Source organism: Mirounga angustirostris, unplaced genomic scaffold, assembly GCF_029215605.1.
Source record: "Mirounga angustirostris isolate CCGP_5_RB_7025 unplaced genomic scaffold, mMirAng1.0.hap1 SCAF_5, whole genome shotgun sequence".
Classification (NCBI taxonomy): Eukaryota; Metazoa; Chordata; class Mammalia; order Carnivora; family Phocidae; genus Mirounga; species Mirounga angustirostris.
Window position 1 is genome coordinate 11,828,834 of NW_026991713.1, and position 26,157 is coordinate 11,854,990.

Below are 26,157 nucleotides of genomic sequence, written 5' to 3' on the forward strand. Positions count from 1 at the left end.
AGAAGTAGGTGCTGTTCCAGTGTAGTAAGAATTCATCAAAAAGTGGAATAAAAGGATTACTAAGTCTCAGTTAAGTGGCAGCTTGGATTGAGGGGGTCCTGATGGTTTCTTAACTTTATCAGACTGTACTGAGAAGCCCACAAGTAGTCAAGCTCACATTACCCTGGGCTGGGCATAGGGAAGCTGGAACAAACAAGTTGAGGTGCAGTTAAGAGGGTGGAAGAAGATAAAGGACAGGAGCTTGTGATCCAAATTTGAGATCTTGATGTTGGAAGAGTTTGGGTAGTGTCGATTCCTAAGGAATAGTTATCAGATGGATGATTATGGTGGAGGAAAGCCTGCTGGAAATAAATAGGTTGAAGAACTTGGAGGCTTTGGAAGGGGTAGTCAGCCTGAGTACTGACATTGAGGACCAAGCATTGGGATCATTGGGCAGGTTGACAGAAGGTCATGGCAGTTGAGGAAGTAGAATGATGTATAAGCATTAACTTAGTTGTTCTCAACTTGGGGAGATTTTGTCCACCAAAACGTTTGGTGACATCTGGAGACGTTTTTGATTTTTGTGGATGTCGCGGTGCTGCTGGTGTCTGCTGGGTAGAGGCCAGGGGTGCTGCTTTACCACCCTAAAACACAAAGGGCAGCTGCCTCATGAAGAGTGATCCCGTCTGAGATGTCAGTAGTGCCCAGGTAGAGAAACCCTGCATTAACTTCGTTGAGTAAAGGCAACAGAATGTGATTGTTTCGCCTCCCTTCCACTGTGCTGTGTAGAACTCTGCACATCCGTTTGTGCTTTTATTTAGTGATCGTTAATGGAGCTCCGCTTATTTGCCAGGCAGCATGCTAGATAGTCATTAGGAACATAAAGATTAGCTAGACATCACCTCCTTTTTAAAGTTTATTTTAAATTATAAGCTAATATGCAAATACAGTCTTACAAATAAAAAACCAGAAACAAACATGTAAAGCCGGTGGCGACTTTGACCACCACCTGCAATTCCTTCTATGGAGGTAGCCAGAGCTGTCAGTTTGGGATGTGTAGCTGAACATCAGAGTGCCTCCCCTGCATCTATTTTCTTTCCTTCTCTTATATGGTATGCAAGAGGTTTGCTTTGGAATATTTGTCCTAGGCTGCATATTTCTTGAGACAGGGACCAGGTGTTAGGTTTCTCTTTTTGACTTCTTATTATATGTGGTATACAGTTGTCACCCGATAAATGTTTGATGAAAAATGAATGAAATGAATTGATAGAAAAGCAGCAGTGGGGAGAGCAAAGAGAATGTCAAGTCCTAGTAATGACCTTTAGGCTTTGGAAGGCTATGGGGTAGGTTTATGGGGAAATTGAGTTGATGTTAATATAGAGAAATATTGAGAGAGTGAAGGAAAATTCAAAGCTGTTACCAGGGAGCCCGGGTGATGAGCTGGTACATAGGCAAAGAAGGGGTTGAGAAGGAACAGAGAGCTTCGTTGTATAGGGTTCAAGAGTTCAGGGAGAGGTATTAGGGGACAAGTCTTTTGAAGAAGGTTATTACATGTTAGCAATTGAGAAGAACTTACTGATGTAGGAGCTTGTTACAGAACTGGAAGAGTCCTAGAGTTCCTTTTGGAGTGTTGGTGTGATAGAAGCCTTGGTAGTTTCTGTTCTGTTGTAGAGGAATTCTGTTTCTGTATGTACTTAGAGATGCATACCCCTTTATATACCTTAAAGGCTCTTCTTTGTTTTTCATTAAACAGAATGTTTTAGGGAACATTTTGTTTCAGTTTATGCAGATCAACCTCATTCTTTGGAAATGACCACATAGTATTCGATAGAAAGTTTTTTTTTTTTTAAATCATGATTTGTTTAAACATTCCTGTTGTTAGACATGTAGGTTGTTTCCAGTCTTTTGCTACTGTAAGCAGTGCTGCTTATATATGTGTTCTTCTGTGCACATAGGTAAGTACATGAGGACAGATTCTGAGAAGTGGAATTGTTGGTTTCTAAGGGCAGGTACATCAAAAGTTTTGATAGGTATTGCCAAGCAGCCTCCAAAATTGTATATTCCTATGAATGGCAAAGCAGAATGACTTTTTCCAGTCCTCTTGGCAAACTGTTTCCATACTTGGATTTTCAGCAGTCTAAGTGAAAAATGGTATGTCTTTTTTTTGTATGTCTGTAATATAAGGGGATCTTTTTTTATATGTCTCAAATTCATTTGTATTTCTTTGTCATGAACTCAGGTTTGAAAGAATTTTTTTAATTGATAAGAACCTTTATGCATTAAGGAAATTAGCTCTTGTCACTCATGTTGCAAAACTTTCCATTCATTTTGTCACTTGTCCTTTGAATCTGTTTATAGCTTACCAAGTATGTGTATGTGTTTGCATATGTCTTGGAATGTAGTTGAATATATAAGGTATTTTCAAAATTTTGGATCTGTTTATTTATTTGTTTTTTTCTCTGGGAAAGACCTTCTCCACTCTGAGATTAAGAAATAACTTTCTCGGGGGGCCTAGGTGGCTCAGTTGGTTAGGTGTCTGCCTTCAGCTCAGGTCATGATCCCAGGGTCCTGGGCATTGGGCTCCCTGCTTAGCTGGGAATCTGCTTCTCCCTCTCCCTCTGTGTGTGTGCGCTCTCTCTCAAGTAAATAAATAAATCTTAAAAACAAAACAAAACAAAACAACTTTTTGTGCTTTCTTTTAGTATTATAATGGAACAACTTGGATTTTAGTTTCAGTTCTATTGTTTATTAGTTTTGTGACATCAGGCAAATTATGTAATCTCTCAGAGCCTCAGTTTCCTAAACTGGAAGGATCCCATCAGGTGATTTGTAACATTGTAAGGAACTTTCAGTTATAACAATTGTGTGCTTTTGAGTGAAATTTACTTTTGTGTTGTGTGGAGATGTGAAGTTGGGGGCAGGGATAGGGAAGGAGGTAAAGAGGTCGGCAGGCAGACACAGAAGGAAGACAGGCAAAAGGCCCAAAACAGCCCTAGAGAAGATCGAGGAAAAACAAAGGAAAACAGACACAAGGAAGGTAGCTACTGAGACCCCAAGTGGGATGCATTTTTTGTATCATAGAAGGTAAAACACATTTTGGGTGCCTTTGTTCATTCCCTCTCCCTCTTTTCCTCCTTCCCTCCATCCCTCCGTTTTCCTTCCTTCCTTAGAATAAAGGTAAGTGTAATAAAAAGTTGCGAATTAGCACAAATCCTAAAGTTCAAAAGTTAAAGCTTCGGTCTTCCTCATGCTGCACATACATAATACTTAAAGCCAGGTGCTTGACTCCTTGGACACAAGTGTGTGTTGGAATTATTATTATAATATTGTTTATTGTCTAGCAATCAGTCCCTTTCCAGGTCTAAAATTCTGTGTTTAAATATCATGTACGGGTTTTAGCATTCTTATAAGAACTCTGACTTCTGCATTTCCTGCTTTTAGATATTAAATCTTATAAAGTTAATAATGCGTTCCTATGTGTTTTGTATTTTTTTTTTTTTAAAGATTTTATTTATTTATTTGAGAGAGAGAGAAAGCATGAGGTGGGGAGGGTCAGAGGGAGAAGCAGACTCCTTGCTGAGCAAGGAGCCCGATGCGGGACTCGATCCCAGGACTCCAGGATCATGACCTGAGCTGAAGGCAGTCGCTTAACCAACTGAGCCACCCAGGCGCCCTGTGTTTTGTATTTTATGTCTAAGACAAGTTCTCCCCACAAATTAATGCCTTTAAGGAGCCTAGCTTCTGCCTGTGGACACCTGTCTTCCATGAGGACTTGGGCTGAGCTACTCCACTGCTTCCCTCATAGTTTCCCTGTCTCCTAGGCATGGATGATAGTACATGCCCAGCAATGTGTAGTTAACTAAAATTCTCACGTGATCAGACCCTCTGAAGTCTAAGGTTCAATTATTACTTATTATTTTTTTAGAGGGGGAGGGGCAGAGGGAGAGGGAAAGAGAGAATCTCAGGCAGGTTCCACGCCCAGTGCAGAGCCCGACGCAGGGCTCAATCAGTCTCGTGGCCCTGAGATCGTGACCTGAGCAGAAATCAAGAGTCAGCCGCTCTACCGACTGAGCCACTCAGGTGTTCCTCCATTACTTATTTTTTAAAAATCAATTTGTACTTTGCCCTTGGACCCTAATTATGATTCTTTTTTCTTGTTGCCTCAGTTGGGAAGAAAAAGCCCTGAAGAAAATTGTATGGTTACTACCATGAACATATTAAGGTGAATACACTCTGACCTTACAGCTGGTGGTAATTTCCTCTCACAACTTCCTTGTTACCTTTTCAACCTCACGGCCCCCCCCCCCCCCCCGCTCCCCAAGTGGGCATGGGACATGCTTGTCTGTTGGCTTCCTCAGGTTGCCCTTCAAAACAGATGACTAGACTTACTAAAATCCTTGCTGGTTATTACAGCAGTGGCTGCCACTGTGGGCTCATTGGAAAGGAAGTTATTGCGGTTATCAGAAGTACTTTCTGGAGGAGAAGGGGATGAAAGTGTAAGCGGCTTTGGCTGCTGAGCTGTGTTACTCAGAGATTGGCTGTTGTGAGGAGATGCAGGGGCCTCAGATGTCATCTTGTCCTAAGACTTGATAAAAAAACTTTCTTCTCCACTTCTGGAGGGTGGCTTCTTTTGGAAAGACCCACCTTCCTTGCTTCCTCATTTTTTTTTTTTTTTAAAGATTTTATTTGTCAGAGAGAGGACATGCACAAGCAGGGGAAGCAGCGGGGAGAGGGAAAAGCAGGCTCCCCGCTGAGCAAGGAGCCCAATGGCGGGACTCAGTCCCAGGACCCTGGGATCATGACCTGAGCCAAAGGCAGACGCTTAACCAACTGAGCCACCCAGGCGTCCCTCATTGCTTCCTCATTTTGCGCGTTTTAGATCCAGTCTCTCCGTCTCATCCCTGCATTCTTTGATATAAAATAAAAGCTAACCAAGAGGTGTTGTTTGAGATTCTGCTCAGTGTGAGGTAGTGTAGATAGGAAGAGTAAGATCCAGGGGATGTTCTGTAAAGGCTTTTGATTTAGTTGGGTAGATGGTGTATAAACTCAGGAAAGTTAAATAACAGTTTAAGTTGATGTAAAATATGGTGAAGGGTCCTAAACCTTGCTGATTTGTTGGTGCGAAAGACTGTATTTAGGATAGAATTGTACCACAATTGTTTTTCTAAGTTTGCTGGATGCTTGGAAAGGTGAGACATAAAGGAGAAAAAATAAAAGGGATCCAGAATGTAAGCTCTGGCAACTGAAAAAGTTTTTAAGACTTTTACAAGTTGTCATTCATTATTGTAATCTTATACCTGGGAGGCCAAGGGAAACTTTCCTCTGGCCCTGGAAGCTGACTCAGACTTTCCTCTACACTCCCTCCCCATCTCAGTTCCTTCTGCTCTTGGCAGGATCTCCAGTGGCTGGCTTTGGAAGTTCATTGCAAGAGGTCCTATATATGATGTAATATAGTAAATAGTTAAACATTTGTGGAAGAAATAACTAAAGTTCTGTAGTAAAAAACAGCACTTTGGAGAAGGGAGGGTAATAAAGAGATTTTGAATCTTTGTATCTTACTTGAGGAACAGTGTCACTTGATGGCAGGTGGGCAACTGGGAGAATTGAAGGGATTTTTCACTGGCTTTTAAAAATCTCCCTAGACCTCTTCTGAAGGCAGCAATTCTGCTATTCTCATAGGTAGTTTGCCTGGTGAATTTGAGGAATAGGGACTGCTTCTACCATGTGAATGTCTAAAATGACTGACTGTAGAATCCACAACTGAGCACCGTGGAGTGTGTGTGGGTAGAAATCACTGGAACTATAGGCACAGGGGTTTTGAAGGGTGCCTGTCTGGGCACTGAGACCAGGTGGAGAGGAAGCATGCTTACCAGTTCCCTATGTCTTGTATTACTGGAGCCCAGTAATACTAGTTTGTGTCAGATGCGAGGAAATCCCCATTCTTCCCTTACTTATCAGACTCTGGGGGCGTTCTTGTGTAGGAAAGGTACCTGTTGTTACATTGTTTAATACAGTATCTGGACCAGATGTCAGCCACCTTTTCTTCAGGACCTCAAGGGCTGATGTGTGAAGATTGACATTCTTTTGGCGAGTAGGAAAGTGGGTTAGAAGTCTAGAGGCTAGTTACCTCCTAGTTGTGCAAACACTCTCCGGCATGTCTTCCTTTTTCCTTCATCAACAGTGCTTGTAACATCATTAGCGTGCAAGGAATGAGAGTGGAACTTCTCTTTCCCTGAGGCTCTTTCTCTGCTAAATTTTGGCAGGCTCATATTTCCTGGTGATTTTTTTTTAAAGAGTTTTATTCAAGTTAAAGGTGTCTGCCTTTACTGCGGCTCCTTAATAGTTTTTACCTTACCTGGTGGGTTCCTGTTTACCCCCCACTGTGGGAGACACTGGGTGATCGTCTGAGGGGGTGATAACTGGTAAATCCGTTGTTGCTTCCTTCATTAGGAGAAGAATTTTAAGTAAGAAGGGAGAAGCAACTTTTTGTTTGAGAAAATAAAAACCAGCTTTTCTGAGGCCAGAATGGGATCATGTGTAATAAACTATGAATTCATCCTCTTTTTCCTCCTTCCCCCCCAGTTGCAGTTGACCTCACAACAGCTGTTTTCAGCTGTCCTCTGGATTTTGCCCAGGCCCCTTGGGATGGCTGCAGTGACTCACACAACTGGCTTTTTTCCATAGCGGTCTGAATCTAGCTTCTCAAGAAGTAGGAGCAGGAGGAGAAAAGGGCGGCTCTGGTTGCACTGGAGTAGATTTTCTTGTGGAGATTACGGTCTGCTGAGGGCTCTGGTTTTGATTTGTCCCCCTTCACAGCAGTGATCTTAGCAGATAGCATCGCTGGGGGAGGGGAGGCAAATGTGTTAGCTGGAGAAGTGTTTTTGAGAAAGCCAAATGTTCCTTTACTTTGCCTTTTTTTTTTTTAACCCCTTTCCTTCCAGACCTGCTTCAGAACAAACTGTGGCTTTCCTTTTCAGATGGCTGTAGGGCTGTGTGTGAAATGGGTAGATGAGCGGACACTGAAGGAAGTGTCGGTTAAAAGCGCAGGTGATGTTCTCTGTACTCCCTCTGATTATTGATGTTGATGTTTTCAAAGTGGTCCCTCCTGTTCCTAACAGCAAGCACTGCCCTTGGCCTCCCTCTTTCCTTCCACGAAGGCCACTCCTTCCCAGCTTGGGAACCTATACAAATGATGTATCTCAGTATGGAAAATTTAAAAAAATTCCTTAGGTATTTAAAGACAATTTTTGCTTTTACCTCTTTGAGCTCTAGACTTATTTCTAAAAGGGTAACAAGCTGCAGAAAAAAATTCTCTAGACCTGCTTTAATATGGTAGCCACTAGCCGCCCATGACTGTCGTGGGCTCAAATATGGCTAGTCCAAATTGAGATGCACTGTGAGTGTAGAATACACACTGGATTTTAAAGACTCGGTGAAAAAAAATTCCATTGAAAATTTTAAAAATATTGACGAATGTTGAAATATTGACATGTGGAAATGCTAATATTTTGGATATGTTAGATTCCATAAAGTACATTAAAATTTATCTTACCTGTTTTTTTTTTAATGTTGTTACTGGGAAATTTTAAATTACATAAATGGCCCATATTTCTTGCTCTCATTATAGTTCTGTTAGCCATCACTGCTACAAACAGAAGAGGAGGTTACTGAACTCCCGGTGTGCTCCTCTCTGGGAGTTTCTGTTTCCAGAACCCAAGTGATAGTTCGGGACTCAGGACCCAGTGTACATCAACATGCTGTCAGTAGTAGTTCTCTTTTGCCATGCGACAAATGACCCCTACACTTATGGACTTAAAACAGCAGACATTTATTATCTCACGGCTTCTGTGGGTCATAAATCCGATAGCAGCTTAGCCCTGTGGTTCTGGCTCAGAATCCCTCATGAAGTTCCAATGAAACTGTTGCGCTGAACTGGGACTGGAGGATTCCAAGATGGTTCATTTCACGGCTATTGGCATGTTGTCGGTTCCTCGCTGGCTGTTGGTAGGAGACCTAAGGACTTCTCCTTAGGCTCCTTGAGTGTCTTCCTTACCTTATGTTGACTTCCCTTAGAGTGAGTGATCAAGTGAGAGATCGAGTAAGGAAGAGAGCAGGTGAAGGAGAAGTTGCAAGTGCTTTCAACGATTGAGTCCCTGGATATACACTGTCATTTCTGCTTTATTTTATTTGTTATTCTTCTTAAGGGGAGGAGAATTAGGCTCCACTTATTTTTTTTTTTTAGGCTCCACTTCTTGAAGGGAATAGTATAAAGAAATTTGTGGATGTATTTGGAAATTGCTATGCCTCCCTATTTTTCCTGTTTTCCCGTTAGTGTGCCTGTATTTCACTGACTGCCTCTAGAAATGGTTAGAGTTCAGTGGCTGAAGTCCATTTTACCTGCACCTGCTACTTCAGCGGTGTTACCTGGAACAGGTTTATTCATTTTGAGGATGCCAGCTCTGACTTATAATCAAAATTGTCTTTTATTTTGGTTCATATTTTGGTGGAAGGGGGGAGGCAAGGTTGAATTCAGCTTTGCTTAAGCTTTAAACACTTGTGTATGCCTATGTTTATGTGTGGCATGTCTGTGCCTCAGTTGATTTTTAGTAGTGGAATAAGGCTGTTTAGATATTCCATGGTAAATGTGTTACTATTACTTGTATATCATATTTCTCTTAATTAAGATTCAGAGCACTTAAGAACTATTTTGTATCTCATTCTACCTCAGAGAGGTTTGAAAGGAAAGCCAGAGTATCACTGTATTTTCTAATACAAGGGAAATGGAGGTGAGTTCCACTTGTATGTGAGGCTGAGTGAAGGTGGGGTAGAGACATAAATGGTGCGCTCAGGGAGCTTAAGCTGTAGCGTGGGAACTAAGGTCCTGTTAGATAGGAGCGTGCAAATAAACCGCTGCTGAGTGCCTAAAGGTGGGCTCATGTATGCCTCCCCTCCCTCTAGCTGTTTTCGTTTTGGCTTAGTCTCAAACTTCTGAAGTTGAGATTGACACGGGAGGCAAGACCTACAGGACACGGGACCTAGTGGACATAATAAGTGAGGGTCAGTTTTTGTCTGGTCTCCGTGAGAAGAGCTTTAGAGAGAGAGAGAGAGAGAGAGAGAGAGAGAGTGTGTGTGTGTGTGTGTGTGTGTGTATCTCGTCCCTCTAAGCAGACTTGGTTTTCTTGAGGACCATGCCTTTTATTTCTTTTGTGTTTTCCCTAATAACAGCTGTTCTGAGTTGTATATTCAAGAGGATGTGTGCTTAGAGAGGTTGGCAGAGCCCATGGTGCCGGGAGAGGTATAGAGCACCGTGATGAAGAGTTTGGGGCTTAGAGTCCTACTGGCTCTGCTGCTTTAATACATTTATAACCTTGGACAAGTTTCTTAATTTCTCTGAGGCTAAGTTCCTTCATCTGTAAAATGTTAATAATAGTTTTTGCCTCATAGAGTTGTGAAAACTAATGAGATATTGCAAGTAAGGCACTTAGCACTGGAGCAGTTACATATGTTAGACTTGCAGCAGTGTGATTGTTTAGCTTAGTAATGCTTTTTGTTAGAGACATCAAAATTCCTGAATCTTAAGCCTCTCATTCTTTATTTGATGTTATGTATTGGTTGCTCAGTCCCTGATACCGTACCAGAAGCCTGACTCTGGCGCGTGTTCTGGTCAGCTTGAATGGGTCCAGATCATAACTGACTCTGCTCAGTGTTCTTGTCTGCTGTGGCAATATAGGTATTCTAGGCCATGGCTTTTTCCTTGCAGAGCCTGAGGACGCCCCCTCTCTCCAGAGACCAGAGGCTGCCATTGTTTTATGTATGGTAGAGCATGTGGGATTCCAGTAGTCTTGTTTTGGCCTGCAGTTAAGACCCTGACCCCTCCGGAAAGCTCTCTTAAACCCGGCTGATGCTGACTCCTATCAAAAGGCCCAAGTTCGAGGTGAGCACTGCTTCCGGAGTCGGAAGCCTGCTTCGCCGCGGGCTCCGGCTTCTACTCTGTCGGGTGCACGGGAGAGGGAGATTATGGCGTCCTCCTCTGTCCCGCCGGCCACCATACCGGCGGCGACAGCGGCCCTGGGCCCGGGTTTCGGCTTCGCCTCCAAAACCAAGAAGAAGCATTTCGTGCAGCAGAAGGTGAAGGTGTTCCCGGCGGCTGACCCGCTGGTGGGCGTGTTCCTGTGGGGTGTAGCCCACTCGATCAATGAGCTCAGCCTGGTGCCTCCCCCCGTGATGCTGCTGCCAGACGACTTTAAGGCTAGCTCCAAGATCAAGGTCAACAATCACCTTTTCCACAGGGAAAATCTGCCTAGTCATTTCAAGTTCAAGGAATATTGCCCCCAGGTCTTCAGGAACCTCCGTGATCAATTTGGCATTGATGACCAAGATTAGCTGGTATCCCTCACCCGAAGTCCCCCGAGTGAAAGTGAAGGCAGCGACGGTCGCTTCCTTATCTCCCACGATCGAACTCCGGTCATCAAAGAAGTATCCATGTGCTGACATGCACAGCAACCTCTCCAGCTACCACCAGTATATTGTGAAGTGCCATGGGAACACACTGCTGCCCCAGTTCCTGGGGATGTACCAGGTCAGCGTGGACAATGAAGACAGCTACATGCTTGTGATGCGTAACATGTTTAGCCACCGTCTTCCTGTGCACAGGAAGTATGACCTCAAGGGCTCCCTTGTATCCCGAGAAGCCAGCGATAAGGAAAAGGTTAAAGAATTACCCACCCTTAAGGATATGGATTTTCTCAACAAGAACCAGAAGGTTTATATTGGTGAAGAGGAGAAGAAAGTATTCCTAGAGAAGCTAAAGAGAGATGTGGAGTTCCTAGTGCAGCTGCAGATCGTGGACTACAGCCTTCTGCTGGGCATCCACGACATCATTCGGGGCTCTGACCCAGAGGAGGAGGGGCCTGTGTGGGAGGAGGAGTCAGAGGGGGATGGGGACTGTGGCCTGACAGGACCACCCGCTCTGGTGGGCTCCTATGGCACCTCCCCTGAGGGTATCGGCGGCTACATCCATTCTCATCGGCCCCTGGGCCCTGGAGAGTTTGAGTCCTTCATTGATGTCTACGCCATCCGGAGTGCTGAGGGGGCCCCCCAGAAGGAGGTGTATTTCATGGGTCTCATCGACATCCTCACACAGTATGATGCCAAGAAGAAAGCAGCTCATGCAGCCAAAACTGTCAAGCATGGGGCTGGGGCAGAGATCTCTACTGTCCATCCTGAGCAGTATGCTAAGCGATTCCTGGATTTTATTACCAACATCTTTGCCTAAGAGACTGCCTGACTCCATGCTGACTGCTGCTTTATCTTCAAGGTGGCAGGGTTCTGAGAAGCTTGGGATTGTGGATATGCTGATCACTACTTCTTCTTTTCCTCCTTTGTTAAATTCCAGCTGCAGGCTCCTTGTATCCAGATAACTCCATCTTGTTGAGTAGGCTCTTCCTGACCCTCAGAAATACACTCTCCTATCTCCCCCTGTCCAGTTTTCTTCCTTTTCTCCCTCCCCTGCAACCATTCTGCTTGCTTCATTAGAGTGTTACTGTTGACTCACTCCCAAGTGCCTTGATCTTTGTAAATGTCCTGTTGTTTCTAGATCATAGGAGGAGATGGGGGAAGGGGGTTACTTGCCAACTTCAGGACCTGACTGGACAGATGGACCTGGCTCAAGCAACTACTCTGGATGCACTTTGCTGTGTGGGATGAACTAAGAGTGTCTGAATTTTGCTGATAACTTTATAGAACTCACTGTGGCATGTTTCCTTCCCAGTAGGCCCTGGGATGGAGGACTTTCAAGATACTACAGTTGTGGGTGCTGACATGCACATGTGATGGGATATGGCCCATCTTACACACTAATGGGGTGGGGAGTGGCGAGCCGGCTGGCACCTCACAGAGGTGGGACCCACGAGGACACTTGAAATTATGCAGGGAATTGGGAAAGGTGTCTGTCAAGAATTGACTCCTCTCCAGTCTCTTCCCTCATCCTACTTCCAACCCCCACCCCTGTACTTCTGGGTACAAGAGCCCAGAGATGGCCAAAGTGTTCAAGCCTGAGTGAAGACATTGGACTGCTACTGCTCTTCACCAGGACCTCACACCCCTCCTGGGGCTGGAACCCTTCAGTGGGGGGTGTGGGCAGTTTTGGAGGCTGGAATGATGGGCCAGGGTAAAAGGTTCATTCCCAGTGCTAAATTTCCTCTCTTCATGTCTAGCCATCCCTGAGGTTTTATTCCCACCAGAAGGGAATATCTCTGCCTGGGTCAATCCTGGTCACTTCAAGAGGATGAAGGACTCAAGTATGGGAACCTGCTCTACTCTTCGGAGGTGTGCACCTGGCATACTTCCTTCTCAGTCCCTTCTCAAATCCTTTCTCCAGTTGGATTTGTTATTCTGTTCTTTTCTGTCTCATACTGCTACTGTGTCTCCCAAGGGACAGATGGACTTCTTTGTCATCTTCACTCTCCACCCCCAGAGAGGAGTCAGAGCCAGGACTCAAATCACCCAGCCCCCTCCAAAGAGTTGAAATGACATGTGATAGTCTCAGAATGTAGAGGACTCTGATGACCCAGATAGTGTCCTCCCCATCCCCTGATGCCTTTGGGGCTAAGGCAACCATTCTTGCTACTCTCCACTCGATCCCCTTTATGGCTTCCACACTTTTTTTTAACATAAAGATGGGCACTAGCAACTGGCCTGTGGGGATGCAAGGATTCTTTGCACTGTATATAGCTGGACTGATTTGTCTCACAAGAAGTCATACAGTCATAAAGGAGAATTCCTCTCTCCCCTCCATCTTCTCCAAAGGAAGTAACAAGAGGAATCCACAGTTAAAGATTAGAGCCCCTATAATATCTTACCATCAGGGGCCCGCTGATCTTTTTCATTCCAGCCGTCTACCTTTCCCCTGTTGAATGCAATAAAACTCCATGACACCAGCAGCTGTCACTCTTCAGAAATTGGTTTTCTGACCATGTGGCTGATGTATCATGAGCAGTATGGTCTTCATTTTGTTGCTTCTGTTTTTCATCTTTTTTGTTTTATTAATTAATAAAAAAGATCTTGTGTATTTAAAAAAAAAAAGGCCCAAGTCCTTCTTCACCCTGCCAGTTTTCCATTAAGAAACTGTTGGGACTCTCTCCTTTTCTTTTTTCTTTTCTTTTCTTTTTTTCTTTTTCAAGAGACCTCGCAGCAGCCAAACCAATCATTTCTTTCAACTCTGCACTGCTTGGTCAGCATCCAGGATGGCCATCTGTATACTCCTGTGATCTCAGGCCCGACTGTGTGTTCTCCCTCCTGACCTGACCTTCCAGTGGCCCCTCCCCTCACAGACTGTCCCATTTTTCCTGTTGCGTAGTAAACAGTCTTCCTCATCCTCAGCCTTTTCACTGAGTTATTTCTACCCCTTCCTCTTAACTAAATTCGGTTTCTTTCTGAGGATATCACATCCCCCTCCTACCGGGTGGTTTTTGTTCTGCTACTTTAGGGAGGTTGGTATCCTGTCCTCCCTCTCCTCTCCAGTATTCCTATCTAATCTTTTACCCTCGGGCGAAATTCCCTGCTCCTTAAAAGCTCTTGCAATCTGGCTCATCTAACCTCTTCCCTTAGTGTTGTCATTTATTGATTACCTTGCTTCTCTCCCTTGTTAAAAAACAATAAAAACAAAAAAAAAAACCCAACCCCAAACCACCTAACATTGGCACTGGTTCGTGGGCTTTCTTTCTACCTTTATTGTCATTAGAGATGGGAGGAGACCCCAGCGGTTGTGCGGATGATTGATCCAGCACCTCAGTAGGCCCTGACCTCTCCATTCTTTGTTCTTCGCAAGTGAGCTTCCCTGACTGGAATTGCAAGGTACTTGCATGGCCTGTTCGAAGGATACACCCTCCGTCTTGTCCATCTGGAACTGCTTCATTTCTGGAAATTGAAAGACAGGGCATTACATCTTCTCTTTAATGCTCTTCCAGTGCTCTTGTTCAGTGACTCCCCCTGCATCTTTTCTTCAGTGTCATGGAGAAGTCCACTGTACCAGCCCACTCTGCACTCTCTCCCTTCCTGTGAACCTCCTGTCTTGCTCCCTCCCTCCCTTGTTTAGATTTCACAGTTCTTTTGCTTAACCGCTCTTTGGCCAGTATTCTCTCTTTATTTTCGTTTTGTTTTACTTACCTAGCAAAACCACAGGCCTAGATGGACACAGCTGTCTGCCTTCATGGCTTCCAACGTTTCCTGGACCCTTGACTCCGGCCTGGCAGTCTCTCTGTTTTTGAGTGACCCCTCTTGGGGATTTGCCACCAAAGCTGTTTCAAATGTTTGTCATTGTCCTACATTCACTTTCCCTTCACTTAAGTAAGAATTTTGGCCTCTTAATTTATAGATGGAATAGAAGCTATCAAATTGGAAGTCTTAACTTCCTGCTATCAGCCCCATAAACTGTGTCTGTGACAGTGAAAAATGTATTGTTCTTCCATTCTATGGTGAATCCTGCTTGGATCTCTTTCCTAGATTTTTAATTCTTTTTTCTTTCTTTTTTTTTTTTGAAGATTTTATTTTTGAGTAATCTCTACACCCATTGTGGGGCAGGAACTCACAACCCGGAGATCAAGAGTCACATGCTTTACCAACTGAGCCAGCTGGGTGCCCCTAAATCTACCTTTGTGTATTTTTTCTTATCAACATTATACATGCCTATCTCATTAAACTTAAATAAAGTCTAGCATATTCAGTCCTTTAGTCTCCTCTACCCTCTAGCTGCTTTTTACTCTTCTCCCTTCTATAAACTACAAACCAACTTCTTGAAATAATTGTCTATACACTTTGAACCCATTGCAGTCTAGTTTCTTCCTCAGCTACAACATTTGAACTCCATTCCCTCAAGGTTACCAATAACCCCTTTGGCTAAGTCCAGTGACTATCCTTTCTGTTTTCCCTGTCCTTGAAATGCCTCTCTGGCACTATCCTTTTAACATTCCCCCCCTCCCCCAGGACCTTTTCCTAGTTCCTTCCTCAGCCCCCACTTAGAAGTTGCTATTATTCAGGATTCCGCTCTAAGCCTTTTCCTCTGTTATACGTGTTCTTCAGAGGCAGGCTCATCTGCAGCGAAGGCTTTATCATCTATATGCTGAGAACTTTCAGATTGTTATCTGTAGCCTAGATCTCCTCCCTGCACTTCAGATGTCTGTTTCCAGCTGCTTCGTGTGCATCTGCACTTGGGTGCGCTGTAGTTACTGCAAAGCCAGCATGTCTACAGTTGACCTCTCCTCATCTGCCCTTTTGGCAAAACTCTGCTCTTGTGTAGCTCAGTGACCAGTGCCCCCGCTTACCCAGGGGTCTTTCTGCCTTCAGTTTTGTCCTTCCCTTCCTGTGCCACTGCATCTCAGTGACCTTTCTTAGAAGTGATCCATCTGAAACAGCTCTGATCATATCAATGCCCTTTAGTCCCATCAGGCAGCTTTGGTGACCCAGCTCCTACCTCATCTCCCAAACACTTGACCCACTCGTGCACAGAGCATGCACCTCTACTGGAAGTTACTTCTGTAATACTTCTCTTTCCACCTTTTACACACTAACCTTCATCTTTGAGATCTTGGTTTACAGGTCAGTTTTCTTTGGAAACCTTTTGCTGAATATCTCAGGTGGGGTTAAGAACTCACCTGACTGCTAGCATAGCTCCTTGCACTTTTCCCTTTCTAGCATTTACCTCACAGTATGCAAGTGCCTCTTTACTTTGAATTCCTACCAAACTGTAAGTTCCTTGAGGGTAGGGACTAAGCTTTGATCATTTTCTTTTTAAATTCCTATCCTCTAGCACAGTACCTGGTATATAGTAGGCCCAATACTTATTAGATGGTTAATGGTTGGAGAGATTATAGGATTTTAGAACTGAAAGAACCTTATCTGTGTAGGATACATGTCCCAGATTTTCAGGGTGAATGATCACTGAGTGGCGTTTGGTTCTTTTGCTAGAGATAATCATTTCAAAGTCATAATGCAAAGGCCAAAACCTCCTTTGAATATATTACCCTTATCTCACTAGTTAAGCCACCCTAGCTAGCTTGTTTCAGAACTTAGGTAGACCCATGTTTCTCAGTTTTGGCTGCCCATTAACATCATTTGGGGAGATTTGAAAAAGAAAAATAATCCTCATTGCTCCAAACTCAACAAATAAATTTTATTCTTATTCTGGGAGGATTGTCCTCCATTTCTACCTTGTTGAAAGTTGATCAACAGCAGTCTTATTTGCTCTTTGACAAAAGAAATAGCAGGTAAGACTTTATATTATCTAATTTCTAGAAGTGCCTGTCATTAAGCGTTTGGAAATTAGAGGTCCTTTTCTGTCTGTGACCCTTAGAAGCTTGACTTGTGAACTCTTGAATTATGATCGGTAACATAGAATGTGGGCAAACAGTCTCCATCTGGTACAATCACTGTCTCGTCCATGGGGGTCTCTGGGTGGAACCACTGCTTTTAGATCACATGGCTCTTCATGATGGGGTGATAGATTAATTCCTTAGGGGCTGACCTGAAGCAGGTAGGAAAATTTGGTTATGGTCACCAGAAGGAGCAGGCTGTTATTTGTTTATTTATTTTTAAAGATTTTATTTATTTATTTGACAGAGAGCACAAGCAGGGGAGTGGCAGAGGGAGAGGGAGAAGCAGGCTCCCCACTGAGCAGGGAGCCCGATTGGCGGGTGCTGGGATTATGATGTTAGCCTAAGGCAGATCTTAACAGACTGAGCCACCAGGCGCCCCTCAATTACTTTTTAAAATGCTATTTCTTCTTTGCTTTTAGGGCTGAAACACCTCCTGTTCAGCCATTGGAATTTTGGAGAAGTTGTTTGTTGCTTTTGATAACTTTGAGGAATCAGCCTAATTTTTAAAATGATTTTTAGAAGTGTGAGCTTAGGGGCGCCTGGGTGGCTCAGTCGTTAAGCGGCTGCCTTCGGCTCAGGTCATGATCCCCGAGTCTTGGGATCGAGTCCCACATCGGGCTCCCTGCTCCGCGGGAAGCCTGCTTCTCCCTCTCCCACTCCTGCTTGTGTTCCTGCTCTCACTGTCTCTGTCTCTGTCAAATAAATAAATAAAATCTTAAAAAAAAAAAAAAAGTGTGAGCTTACTCTTGGGGCACCTTGGTGGCTCAATCAGTTGAGTGTCCAACTCTTGGTTTCCTCTCCAGTCATGATCTTGTCGTGGAATCAGGCCCCCGTGTTGGGCTCTGCACTCAGCATGGAGTCTGCTTGGGATGCTCTCTCCCTCTGCCCCTCCCCCTGTGTGCATGCTCTCTCTCTCTCTCTCAAAATGAAGGAATAAAATCTTTTAAAAAAGTGTGAGCTTACTCTTGACTGCACTTTTTGTGATAGTAATTCTTGATAAAGTCTGTTTCTGCTACTCAACTAGTATAATATTTGGGATCTTTATTTTTTTTAGATTTTATTTATTTATTTATTTGACTGAGAGAGAGAGAGAGAGTGTGTGTGTCCAAGCAGGGGGAGCAGTAGAGGGAGAAGCAGACTCTGCTGAGCGGGGAGCCCAATGTGGGGCTCGATTCCAGGACCCCGGGATCATGACTTGAGCTGAAAGCAGACACTTAACCAACTGAGTCACCCAGGCGCCCCTATTTTTACTTTTTAAAAAGATTTTATTTATTTATTAGAGAGACCAAGTGTGTGCGAATGAGCAGGGAGCGGGGAGGGGGTGGAGGAGCAGAAGGAGAGGGAGAAGCAGACTCTTCGCTGAGCAGGAAGCCTGATGCTGGGCTCGATCCCGGGACCCCGAGATCACGACTTGAGTCGAAGGCAGATGCTTAACTCGCTGAGCCACCCAGATGCCCCTTGGGATCTATTTATTGTATAGAGACTCTGTCTTCACAGCCTTAGTGTTCAATTGTGTTGATTTTTGTATCAACACAATTTTAGTATTAGGACCCTCAGGAGTTAATGCATTCTTGGTATGTGGTTTACAAGTAACATGTCACAGATGTGAAACTGAAGGAATTACTTGCATCAGTGAGTACCATAGATTTGAGTGATTTAAATGTTGAATGATAACAAATATTTCACTCTTGTCATTGAAAACCAAAAACGGAAGATAAAACACCAACCCTATCATAGAGACACAAGAAAACAGGTTAGTTGGTTCACATTTCTTTTTCTTCCCTAGGCTGTTCATGTAGCAGCTCTGTTTTTTTTTGTTTTTTTTATTATATATACACACATATATATATGTATACACACATACACACACACACACACACACACAAAACCCTGGTTTCCAACAGACTGAGTTTATAAGGACTGATTAATTCTCAGGATCTGAATCTGTTTTCAGAATTGCCTGTGTAAAAATAAAAAAAAAATGTAGAATTTAGGTTAAGCATTTTATGAATAGTTGATAAATCAGTCATCATTGCTAGTTTAAAGATAGTGTTGGTAACTTGCTTCAACCTTGGAAGGAGGACAGTAGGGGTTGGGAAGATGTCTGTATAGTTTTAGCTATTCTGGCTGATACTGTTCTTTCACCTTTCCCATTATCTTGTTTACTTTGGCTTTGTAGTCTAATGGAGGCCTTCTTAAAGGGTGGACATAAATAAAATATGCATGTTCTTTTTCTCTGCTAATGATGGTAAGAAAACATCATCTGTTGTCAGATTTGGTCCTTTATGATGAATTGGCTCTCGGGAAAAGAACTTGACTTATTCTCGGTGCAAGTTTGTCATTTCTTCTTTCTCCCACCTTCAGGACAGGCAATGTCAGCTTTCCATTCAGTGAGGGAGCGTAGCCTTTTAGATGAGGGAGCTCAGCCCACAAGCTTGTGCTTGACAGAACTTTGTTAAGTGAATCAGGGAGTCTGAATTATTCATTCTCTTCCTCATCCTGCTGTTCATATCAAATTCCTGCTGTGTCTTTGGGGCATCTTGCCAGTCTTCAGCATAATTGATTTCCTTGCTTTGTGGGGTGTGTGTGTGTGTGTGTGTGCGTGCACATGAGTTGTGCCTCTGTTGAAGCCTTCCTGATTGCCTAGGAGAGGAATATTTATTAAGCACACGTGGGCAAAAGCACAAACGTTCACTCCAGATCACTAAAAATATAATGGACTTACTGCTTGTATAATCTAAAGGAGAGGTTGGGATTGATTTTTTATTGTCCAGGACACACAATATTCTTTCTGGGCAACAAGAAGTTACTGCCTGAAGAATTATGAAGAGTCTTCTGTGATCTGATTGGAACATTGGGGACAGAGACTGTGCTTTTCACTTTTTGTTCTCTAATCCTGTTGTCTCTTCAGTGTTTTTAAGAAGGTATCTCCTTGAAGAGCCCTGTCAGGACTAGAAGGGCTTAGAATGGTCTAGTCTAGAGGCTACAAACTGGAGACCTGTGGTCTGGCCCTTACACATGGGGTTTTGTTTGGCGTACACAGTATTTTGAAGGCATGTGGATTTAATATTTAAACACTGGGAGAACACACATGAAATCCACATTCTTGGCTTTTCAGGGCAACAGGGGGCCTGCATTCCTCCGGGGTGGACTTTCTCGAATCCGCACAGTGGCTCTTCCCTATAGGAACCTGTTTGCTCCAATACCACACGGCCTCTGCCTGTGCACTTCATTTTTTATTTACCTCTGGTGAGCAGTATAGTCCTGCTCTAAACCAGTCTACTTATTTTACAGAGGAGAGAAAGAGATTGGTCCCAAATCTTATAGGTAGTGGGAAAAACTTAGGTGAGGATTCGTGCTTCTTGACTCTTAATTGATTATGATGATTATTTCTGCAGGCCTTTTTTTTTTGTTACATAAATTAACTCATTTATTGTAGGCTAGCAATGTTTTAAATGGTGGAGCTTCTACTGGTCTTTCAATTCCTTCAGTCTTCTGATGGCCAACTTTACTGTGATGGCAGAAGTGGTGGTGTAGGTCCAGGCGCCACCAGCGACGGTTTTCATGCAGGAGTCACAATGCCAGATCCCCACCCCTCGTCTTTTCATCTTGGTTTTGCCACAGAAGGAGCAGGTGTACTTGGCATGCTGGCTTATTTCAATCTTCTTCGCCATTTTCCTGAGGGAAGCACCATAACAGGTCCCGTATTCGCCCACAATTCCGACCTTCTTTGTGCGTTTAGCCATGTCGCCGCAAACTAGGTCTGAGCCCAGAGAGGTTGCAGGTTTTTTTTTTTAAACAAGTTCTTTTCTTACCAGTATGTTTTCTATTCATTCAAAATATTCATTGTGTAGGTACTAAGACTGAATGCTGGGAATGTAAAAGGAATACGGTAAACCCCCCTGTTCTTGATTCAGTCTCGAAATACCAAATGAGTCTGCCTTTGGGGAAAGTTACTATCTACCATTACTCTGTACTGTTAGATTGCTTTATCTTCTTTATATCACTTAACCACCATTTGGAATTATTTTAATTTGCCTCCTTGTTTACTGTCTGGCTTCCTAAGTAGAATGTAAGCACTGTGAGACCAGTGACTAGGTCTTGTATCCTGCTGTTCATATCAAATTCTCCATTTGATATGTGTTATATCTCCATTGCCTGGAAAAAAGTGTTATATCTCCATTGCCTGGAAAAAATCCCTGACACTGAGTAGATTCTGTTTTTGATGAATGAATAACTAAAGGGGGCAATAGATTGAACTGGGCTTTGAAGGACGAATAGGAGTTTTCCATGCAGACAGGAGAAGGGTGTTTCAGACAGAAATACTGGTATGAACAGAGTCATGAAAATAAATGGTATGTTCTTGTGCTTCTTTGGGGTTGGCCACAAAAAGCTGTTTTTGATAACAGAAAGACCATATGGATTTGAAGGACTCTGGATCCTTGGTAAAAAAAACCACGTAAACTAAATGTGTTTCTGAGTCAAAAACTCCAGTGTAACTTTTTCCCTCTCCTCCATAGTCTTTTAGTGGGATACTGGCCATTCATTATAATTACTGATTTATAGAACTTCACTGGCATATTTACTAAAGTAGTTTATTATATGACAGATGTAAATTAAGGGTGTGATTCTAATGTGCCTTCAGTCTGGTATTTTGCAAATCCAGAACAGGTTATCTTTAGGGTATATAATGGACCAATCGGTGAATTTCTGAGGGTATCCGGGCAGAGGCTGTCAACATAAGTGAGCTGTGTATTAGAATCCCCTAGGGAGTTTTTAAAAATTTCATTTCTTGGCCATTCCCCACCTAGGCCAGTTAAGTCAGGAACTCTGGTAGTAGGACCCAGGAATTCATATTTTTTTAAACTTCCCCAGATGATTCCAGTACGCAGCCAAGGTTCAGAACCATTGACTTAGGGAAACACAAGGGAAGGGAGATAGTTGTAGTTCGCGGTAAGTTGAAGTACAAGGAGGGAACCCAAAGAGGACAATCATTAAGAAAGTAATTGAAGACCAGAGCAAGATGAATACCATACGATTTCATTCATATGTGGAATTTAAGAAACAAAACAGATGAACATTCGGGGAGAGGGAGGAAAGGCAAACCAAGAAACAGATTCTTAACTGTAGAGAACAAACTGATGGTTACCAGAGAGGAGGTGGGCAGGGGGATCGGTGAAATGGGTGATTGGGATTCAGGAGCACACTTGTCTTGACGAGCACCAGGTGTTGTATGGAAGTGTTGAATCACTACATTGTGCATGGAAACTAATATTACACTGTATGTTAATTAACTGGAATTTAAATAAAAACTTGGGGAAAAAAGTAATTGAAGAGAGTTATTAAAAGATCTGAGTGTGAGAGAAGGGGTATTTTAGGAAATCAATTCAGAAATGTATGATTTTTAGAGCTTGGAATTATAGGTGGTGTCAGAGATAAAGGAAGTATACCTAGTTGAGGAGGGAGAGAGTCTGAATTCTATGGGGTATGCTGTCCCCCCCATGAATTATCATTCAGAGATCCCAGCTTTTTAGTCACATGTGATGAAAAAACACTTTTTTTTTTTTAAGATTTTATTTGTCAGAGAGAGAGCAAGAGTGATGGGGCACAAGCAGGGGGAGCAGAAGGCAGAGGGAGAAGCAGGCTCTCCGCCGACCAAGGAGCCTGATGCGGCGCTCGATTCTAGGACCCTGGAATCATGACCTGATTCCATGAGCCGAAGGTAGACGCTTAACTGACTGAGCCATCCAGGCATCCCTAAACACTGTTCTTGAAGTAAAACATTGTGGGTCATAGTCCTAGATTTTCCACTATTAGTTATGTTCATTTAGTTCAGTTTACCAACCATTTATTAAGTGCTGTACACTGTGTTGGACTCTGGAGATGGATTAGATACAACTCTTGCCATTTAGGATCTGACATTCTAGGGATTTCTTTGTGCAACTAGTTAGGCAGTTCTCTAACTTCTCATCTGTGAAATGTGGGGATATGATGAAATTTTTTCTGAGGTTCCTTTCAGCTTTGACATCATATTGCAGTGATTGCAAGTAAAATCTTGGTAAAGATCAGCACCTCTTAGTAATTATGTAGTTTTCTTCAGTAGAAAAAAAAAACAACCCAAGAAAAAGTACAGCTAAGGGTTTAAATTGAAAGAATCCCAGGACCTTATCACACCCTTTTCCCTGTTTTACCTTTCTGTCAGGTTCTGTGGGGTTTTGACAAGTACCCTTGGTAAGGAGGAGTGGAGAGTGGATGTCCCTGGGGAGGAAGTGTAGGGTTAGAGTCCGAGAAGAACCTGCTAGAAGCCTTGCCGTTGTAGAGCTGCAGGCAGATGGGGAAGTGTGGCATCCAAGAACGGTTTTGAGATCCTCCATTGTTCCCAGCACCTTGTTGAGGAGTTCCTGGCCACATTTGTCACCCAGCTGAAGTCTGCTAAATTGGGAACAAAGTGCTCCTTATGCCCGCAGCTGTCAGGATGAACTTCGGAGAACCGGGGCCGTGTCTTTCTGAGCGTTCTTGGCTATTGCACATATTCATTGTTTTCTCTGGGAGGTTGTTGGGAGAGTGGAGAGGGGAAGGGGAAGGGGATGTGGGAGGCAAAAAAAGTTTCCAGAAAAAGAAAAGAAAAAAAGAAAAAAAAAAAAGAGCCACTGGTGAAGAGCTGTTTGTGAGAACGGGAGCTGGGTGGGAGGGCTGTGGTACCTTGTAGACTATTGCACTCCTCACTGCTGTCCTGCTTTGGGGGACATAACACTAATAATAACTGTGGTTAGTTTTTAATTTTTTCATGATACTCTCAGCTTTCACTTTTGTTACAAATCTATTAGCGACTGTTAAACGATTTTTTTTTTTTAAACGATTTTTTTAAATGTAAATGTTGCACTCAACATATTGGTCCAGTCTAGAGGCTGTACCATGATTTCTATTTAGATATCCTGGATCCTCAGGCCTCAGATTACTCTCCAACCATTTCCTCTCCCACTGCCCACTTCCCGTTTTATTCTGCAGTTCTTGTGTGCGCCACATGACCCTTCTCAGCGCCTCAATGCCTAGCACTGTGCTGGTTGTTGAGGATGTGGAGGGAGGCAGACAGTCCCTGTCCTTGGGAGCTCTCAGTATAGAGGGGGGAGACTGATGCTGAGGAGAGGTGCAGTGTGGTGAGTGCAGGGGGAAAGGTGAGTGAGCGATGAGATGGGTGGGAGAGGGCACCTAATCCAGCCTGGGCAGCGTGGGTGGCAGGGACCTGGGGGTTGTAACAGGAGCGACATTTCTGTATGTTCAGACAATGGAAGAAATAGGGAAATACTGGCTTAATGGATAGAACACAGGGAAGGGAGTTAGGACCCTTCCTCTGTCGTCTTTTGTGTGCAAAAGTACAGCAGCTTTCTTTGCTTCCTACTCCTGGCAGCGGATTATCTCTTCCTCTGGAATTATGTGGGTTGGAGAAGAATGGAGAGGAATGGGCCCACCTGCATGGCGGGGAGAGGGAGGCATTAGGGATGTGGGTGTTTAAAAGCTCTTGGCATGACTGGCTATAAGTACAGATGGCTATTTGTGTTACCATTATTGTAGCTCTTATTCCTGCATTCCCTTTCGTGTGCTTCTTTACAGGGATAATTGTGGGGTCCCAACTTCTGTCTCTCCCTGCTGCCAGCTAAAGTCGATGCTGATGTGTTGTGCATTACAGAGCGTACAAGGACTTCTGTGTGGGCTGTCGTCTTAGTGCTGCCATAAATTTTTGGGGCCTCTGCAGCATCAGGGGAAAACAATTTTTTGTTGTTATTGAAATCCACATTGGTGAAAACATTAAAAAAAATGAGTACACCAAATTTTAGTGAGGGATTGACTTCTAAATGGAGCTAAAATTAACTTCGGTGAGTGTTTGGATTTCAAAAGTGTTAGATACCAAGGGTTGGCTATCCAGGGAAAAGGTGATTTGTCTGGGAATCTGACAAATCCTAGTCATGTTCTGGGTAAAACTGAGGGGAGTGAAACAGAAAGAGGATGGGTTTTATTGCTGATCTGCTTTTTTTTTTTTTTTTTTAAGATTTTATTTATTTATTTATTTAAAGCATGAGTTGGGGGAGAGGGAGAGAAAATCTCAGGCAGACTCCCCGCTGAGGACAGAGCCTGACGTGGGGCTTGATCTCATGACCCTGAGCCGAAATCATGAGTCACACACTTAACCGACTGAGCCACCCAGGAGCCCCCAATCTGCCATTTCTTTGTTGTGTGACCTTGTCCAGGCCACTTTTCTCATCAGTAAACTGGAGCTAATAATAGCTATCACTGAGTTGTTGTGACAATTAAACATTTATTATTCCACTACTAAAGGCCTTCCACAGGCTTCTTTCCTGGTATTTATGTCCCAGCAAGGTGAATCACTTGCTGTTTCTTTCCCCCTTCTTGCCTTTGGACATCTTTTCTTGTATGGCTTTTTACCTGTCTGCTCAGAAAATTTTCCATCAAGTAAAACACACATGAATTCATAAACCTGGCAAATTTAGGTTAATACTCTACTGTTATTTAGATCTCAGCTATTTGGTGTTCCATTTTTAAGGAAACCTTTCCCTGTTCTCACTCCAGTCCAGAGGTATTCTTTCTGTGATGTTCCGTAGCACTCTTTGTCTGTCTCCCTTGCGAAACTGTATTTTCTGGAGACAGTGGTGGTCACGTGTGCTATTGTGTTACCGCTGTGTATCCTGTGCTGCCTCCTTCCCTTCCCTGAAGTGATGTAGGGTCTGAACCTAAGCTACCTGCAAAACTCAGGACAACACCAAGAGGCACTGCATCCCGCCTGTCCCCAGTTGGTTTATAACCAGAAAAAAACCACTTAATTTACACATAATTGATGGTAAAACCTACTTCCTCTGGGGGTAAATTTGGCTTTTAGAGTCATTGAAGCAGGGAGCCAAGTAAACCTGATTCTTGATGCGTTGGTAGAGCTTCAGACCTTTGCTGTTTTTCATGCATAGTAGTTATTTTTCTGCTTTGAGGAGAAAGCCACTAGAAATTAAGCGTATGACTTCTGGCAGGAATCCAGTGTCGCAATTGGGCCAAACAGTCTTAATCCCATCACAACCACTACTTTCTAGAAGAGGACCCCTTTAAGCAAAATATCGACTACCTCTGGGGATGATATAAACCTAAGGGGAACAGTAGTTTGAGACTCCTCAAATATCCTTGTATTACCCCCAACCCCCTTATTTTCTTTAGGGCTGTTTAGACCTTAGAGGAGTGAGTGAGAAAGAGTGTGTGTGTGTGTGTGTGTGTGTGTGTTTGTGTTAGACAGGGACCTTTCACTCACATGACTTAATAAATACATTCCATTGTGGCCATTGGTCTATTTGTCCTATACATCGCAAAGTGTGACCCTCTGATGGGTCACTCGGAACTTATGATGGAGTGAGGGCCAACATTTCCTCCGTACGGAAGTAAAGACCAACCATGGCACTTTTAACCCTTTATCACTTTACAAGTCTGTCTGTCTCTATTAGGCTGACTTCCTTGAGAGCAGGGATGGCCTGATTCATTTCACGTCCTCAGTGGTCAGCACACATGCTGGCATGTCGCTCAGTACACAGTGGTTAGCTGTTTGTGGAACTAGGTAGTATGGTGCAGTAGAAGAGGGAAGGCTTTCAAATTTGGCAGACCTCAGTCAGAGTGGGTCCAGCACTTGTTAGCTGGAGGACCTTCGACCAGGTTTTAACTTTGAGCTTCAGTATTAGCTTTTTTGTGAAGATAAAGATAATTGTGCCCTGCACACTTCCCGGCACTGGAGGGCTATTTTTCCCCAAATATTTATTTT

General features: G+C 43.5%; 3 protein-coding genes across 19 annotated transcripts in view; 2 read left to right on the forward strand and 1 right to left on the reverse strand.

The window, feature by feature from the left end:
* The window catches only part of RBFOX2 (RNA binding fox-1 homolog 2), a 279,715-nt gene that overhangs the window by 22,018 nt on the left and 231,540 nt on the right, over nucleotides 1-26,157 (forward strand). The gene's annotated exons all lie outside the window — the stretch shown is intronic.
* LOC123843305 (phosphatidylinositol 5-phosphate 4-kinase type-2 gamma-like) lies at nucleotides 1,787-13,062 on the forward strand. Its single transcript, XM_045872625.3, is given in 2 exon segments — nucleotides 1,787-10,460; nucleotides 10,462-13,062. Coding segments are annotated over 2 exon segments (1,257 nt in total). The 5' UTR covers nucleotides 1,787-9,996; the 3' UTR covers nucleotides 11,255-13,062.
* On the reverse strand, nucleotides 19,817-20,095 carry LOC123843307 (large ribosomal subunit protein eL43-like). The gene has a single exon (XM_045872626.1). It carries the CDS (start codon nucleotides 20,093-20,095, stop codon nucleotides 19,817-19,819), a length of 279 nt encoding a protein of 92 aa, XP_045728582.1.

Excerpts from the sequence above, each read along its gene's own strand:
- LOC123843307 (XM_045872626.1), bottom strand. The coding sequence starts at position 20,095 with ATGGCTAAACGCACAAAGAAGGTCGGAATTGTGGGCGAATACGGGACC.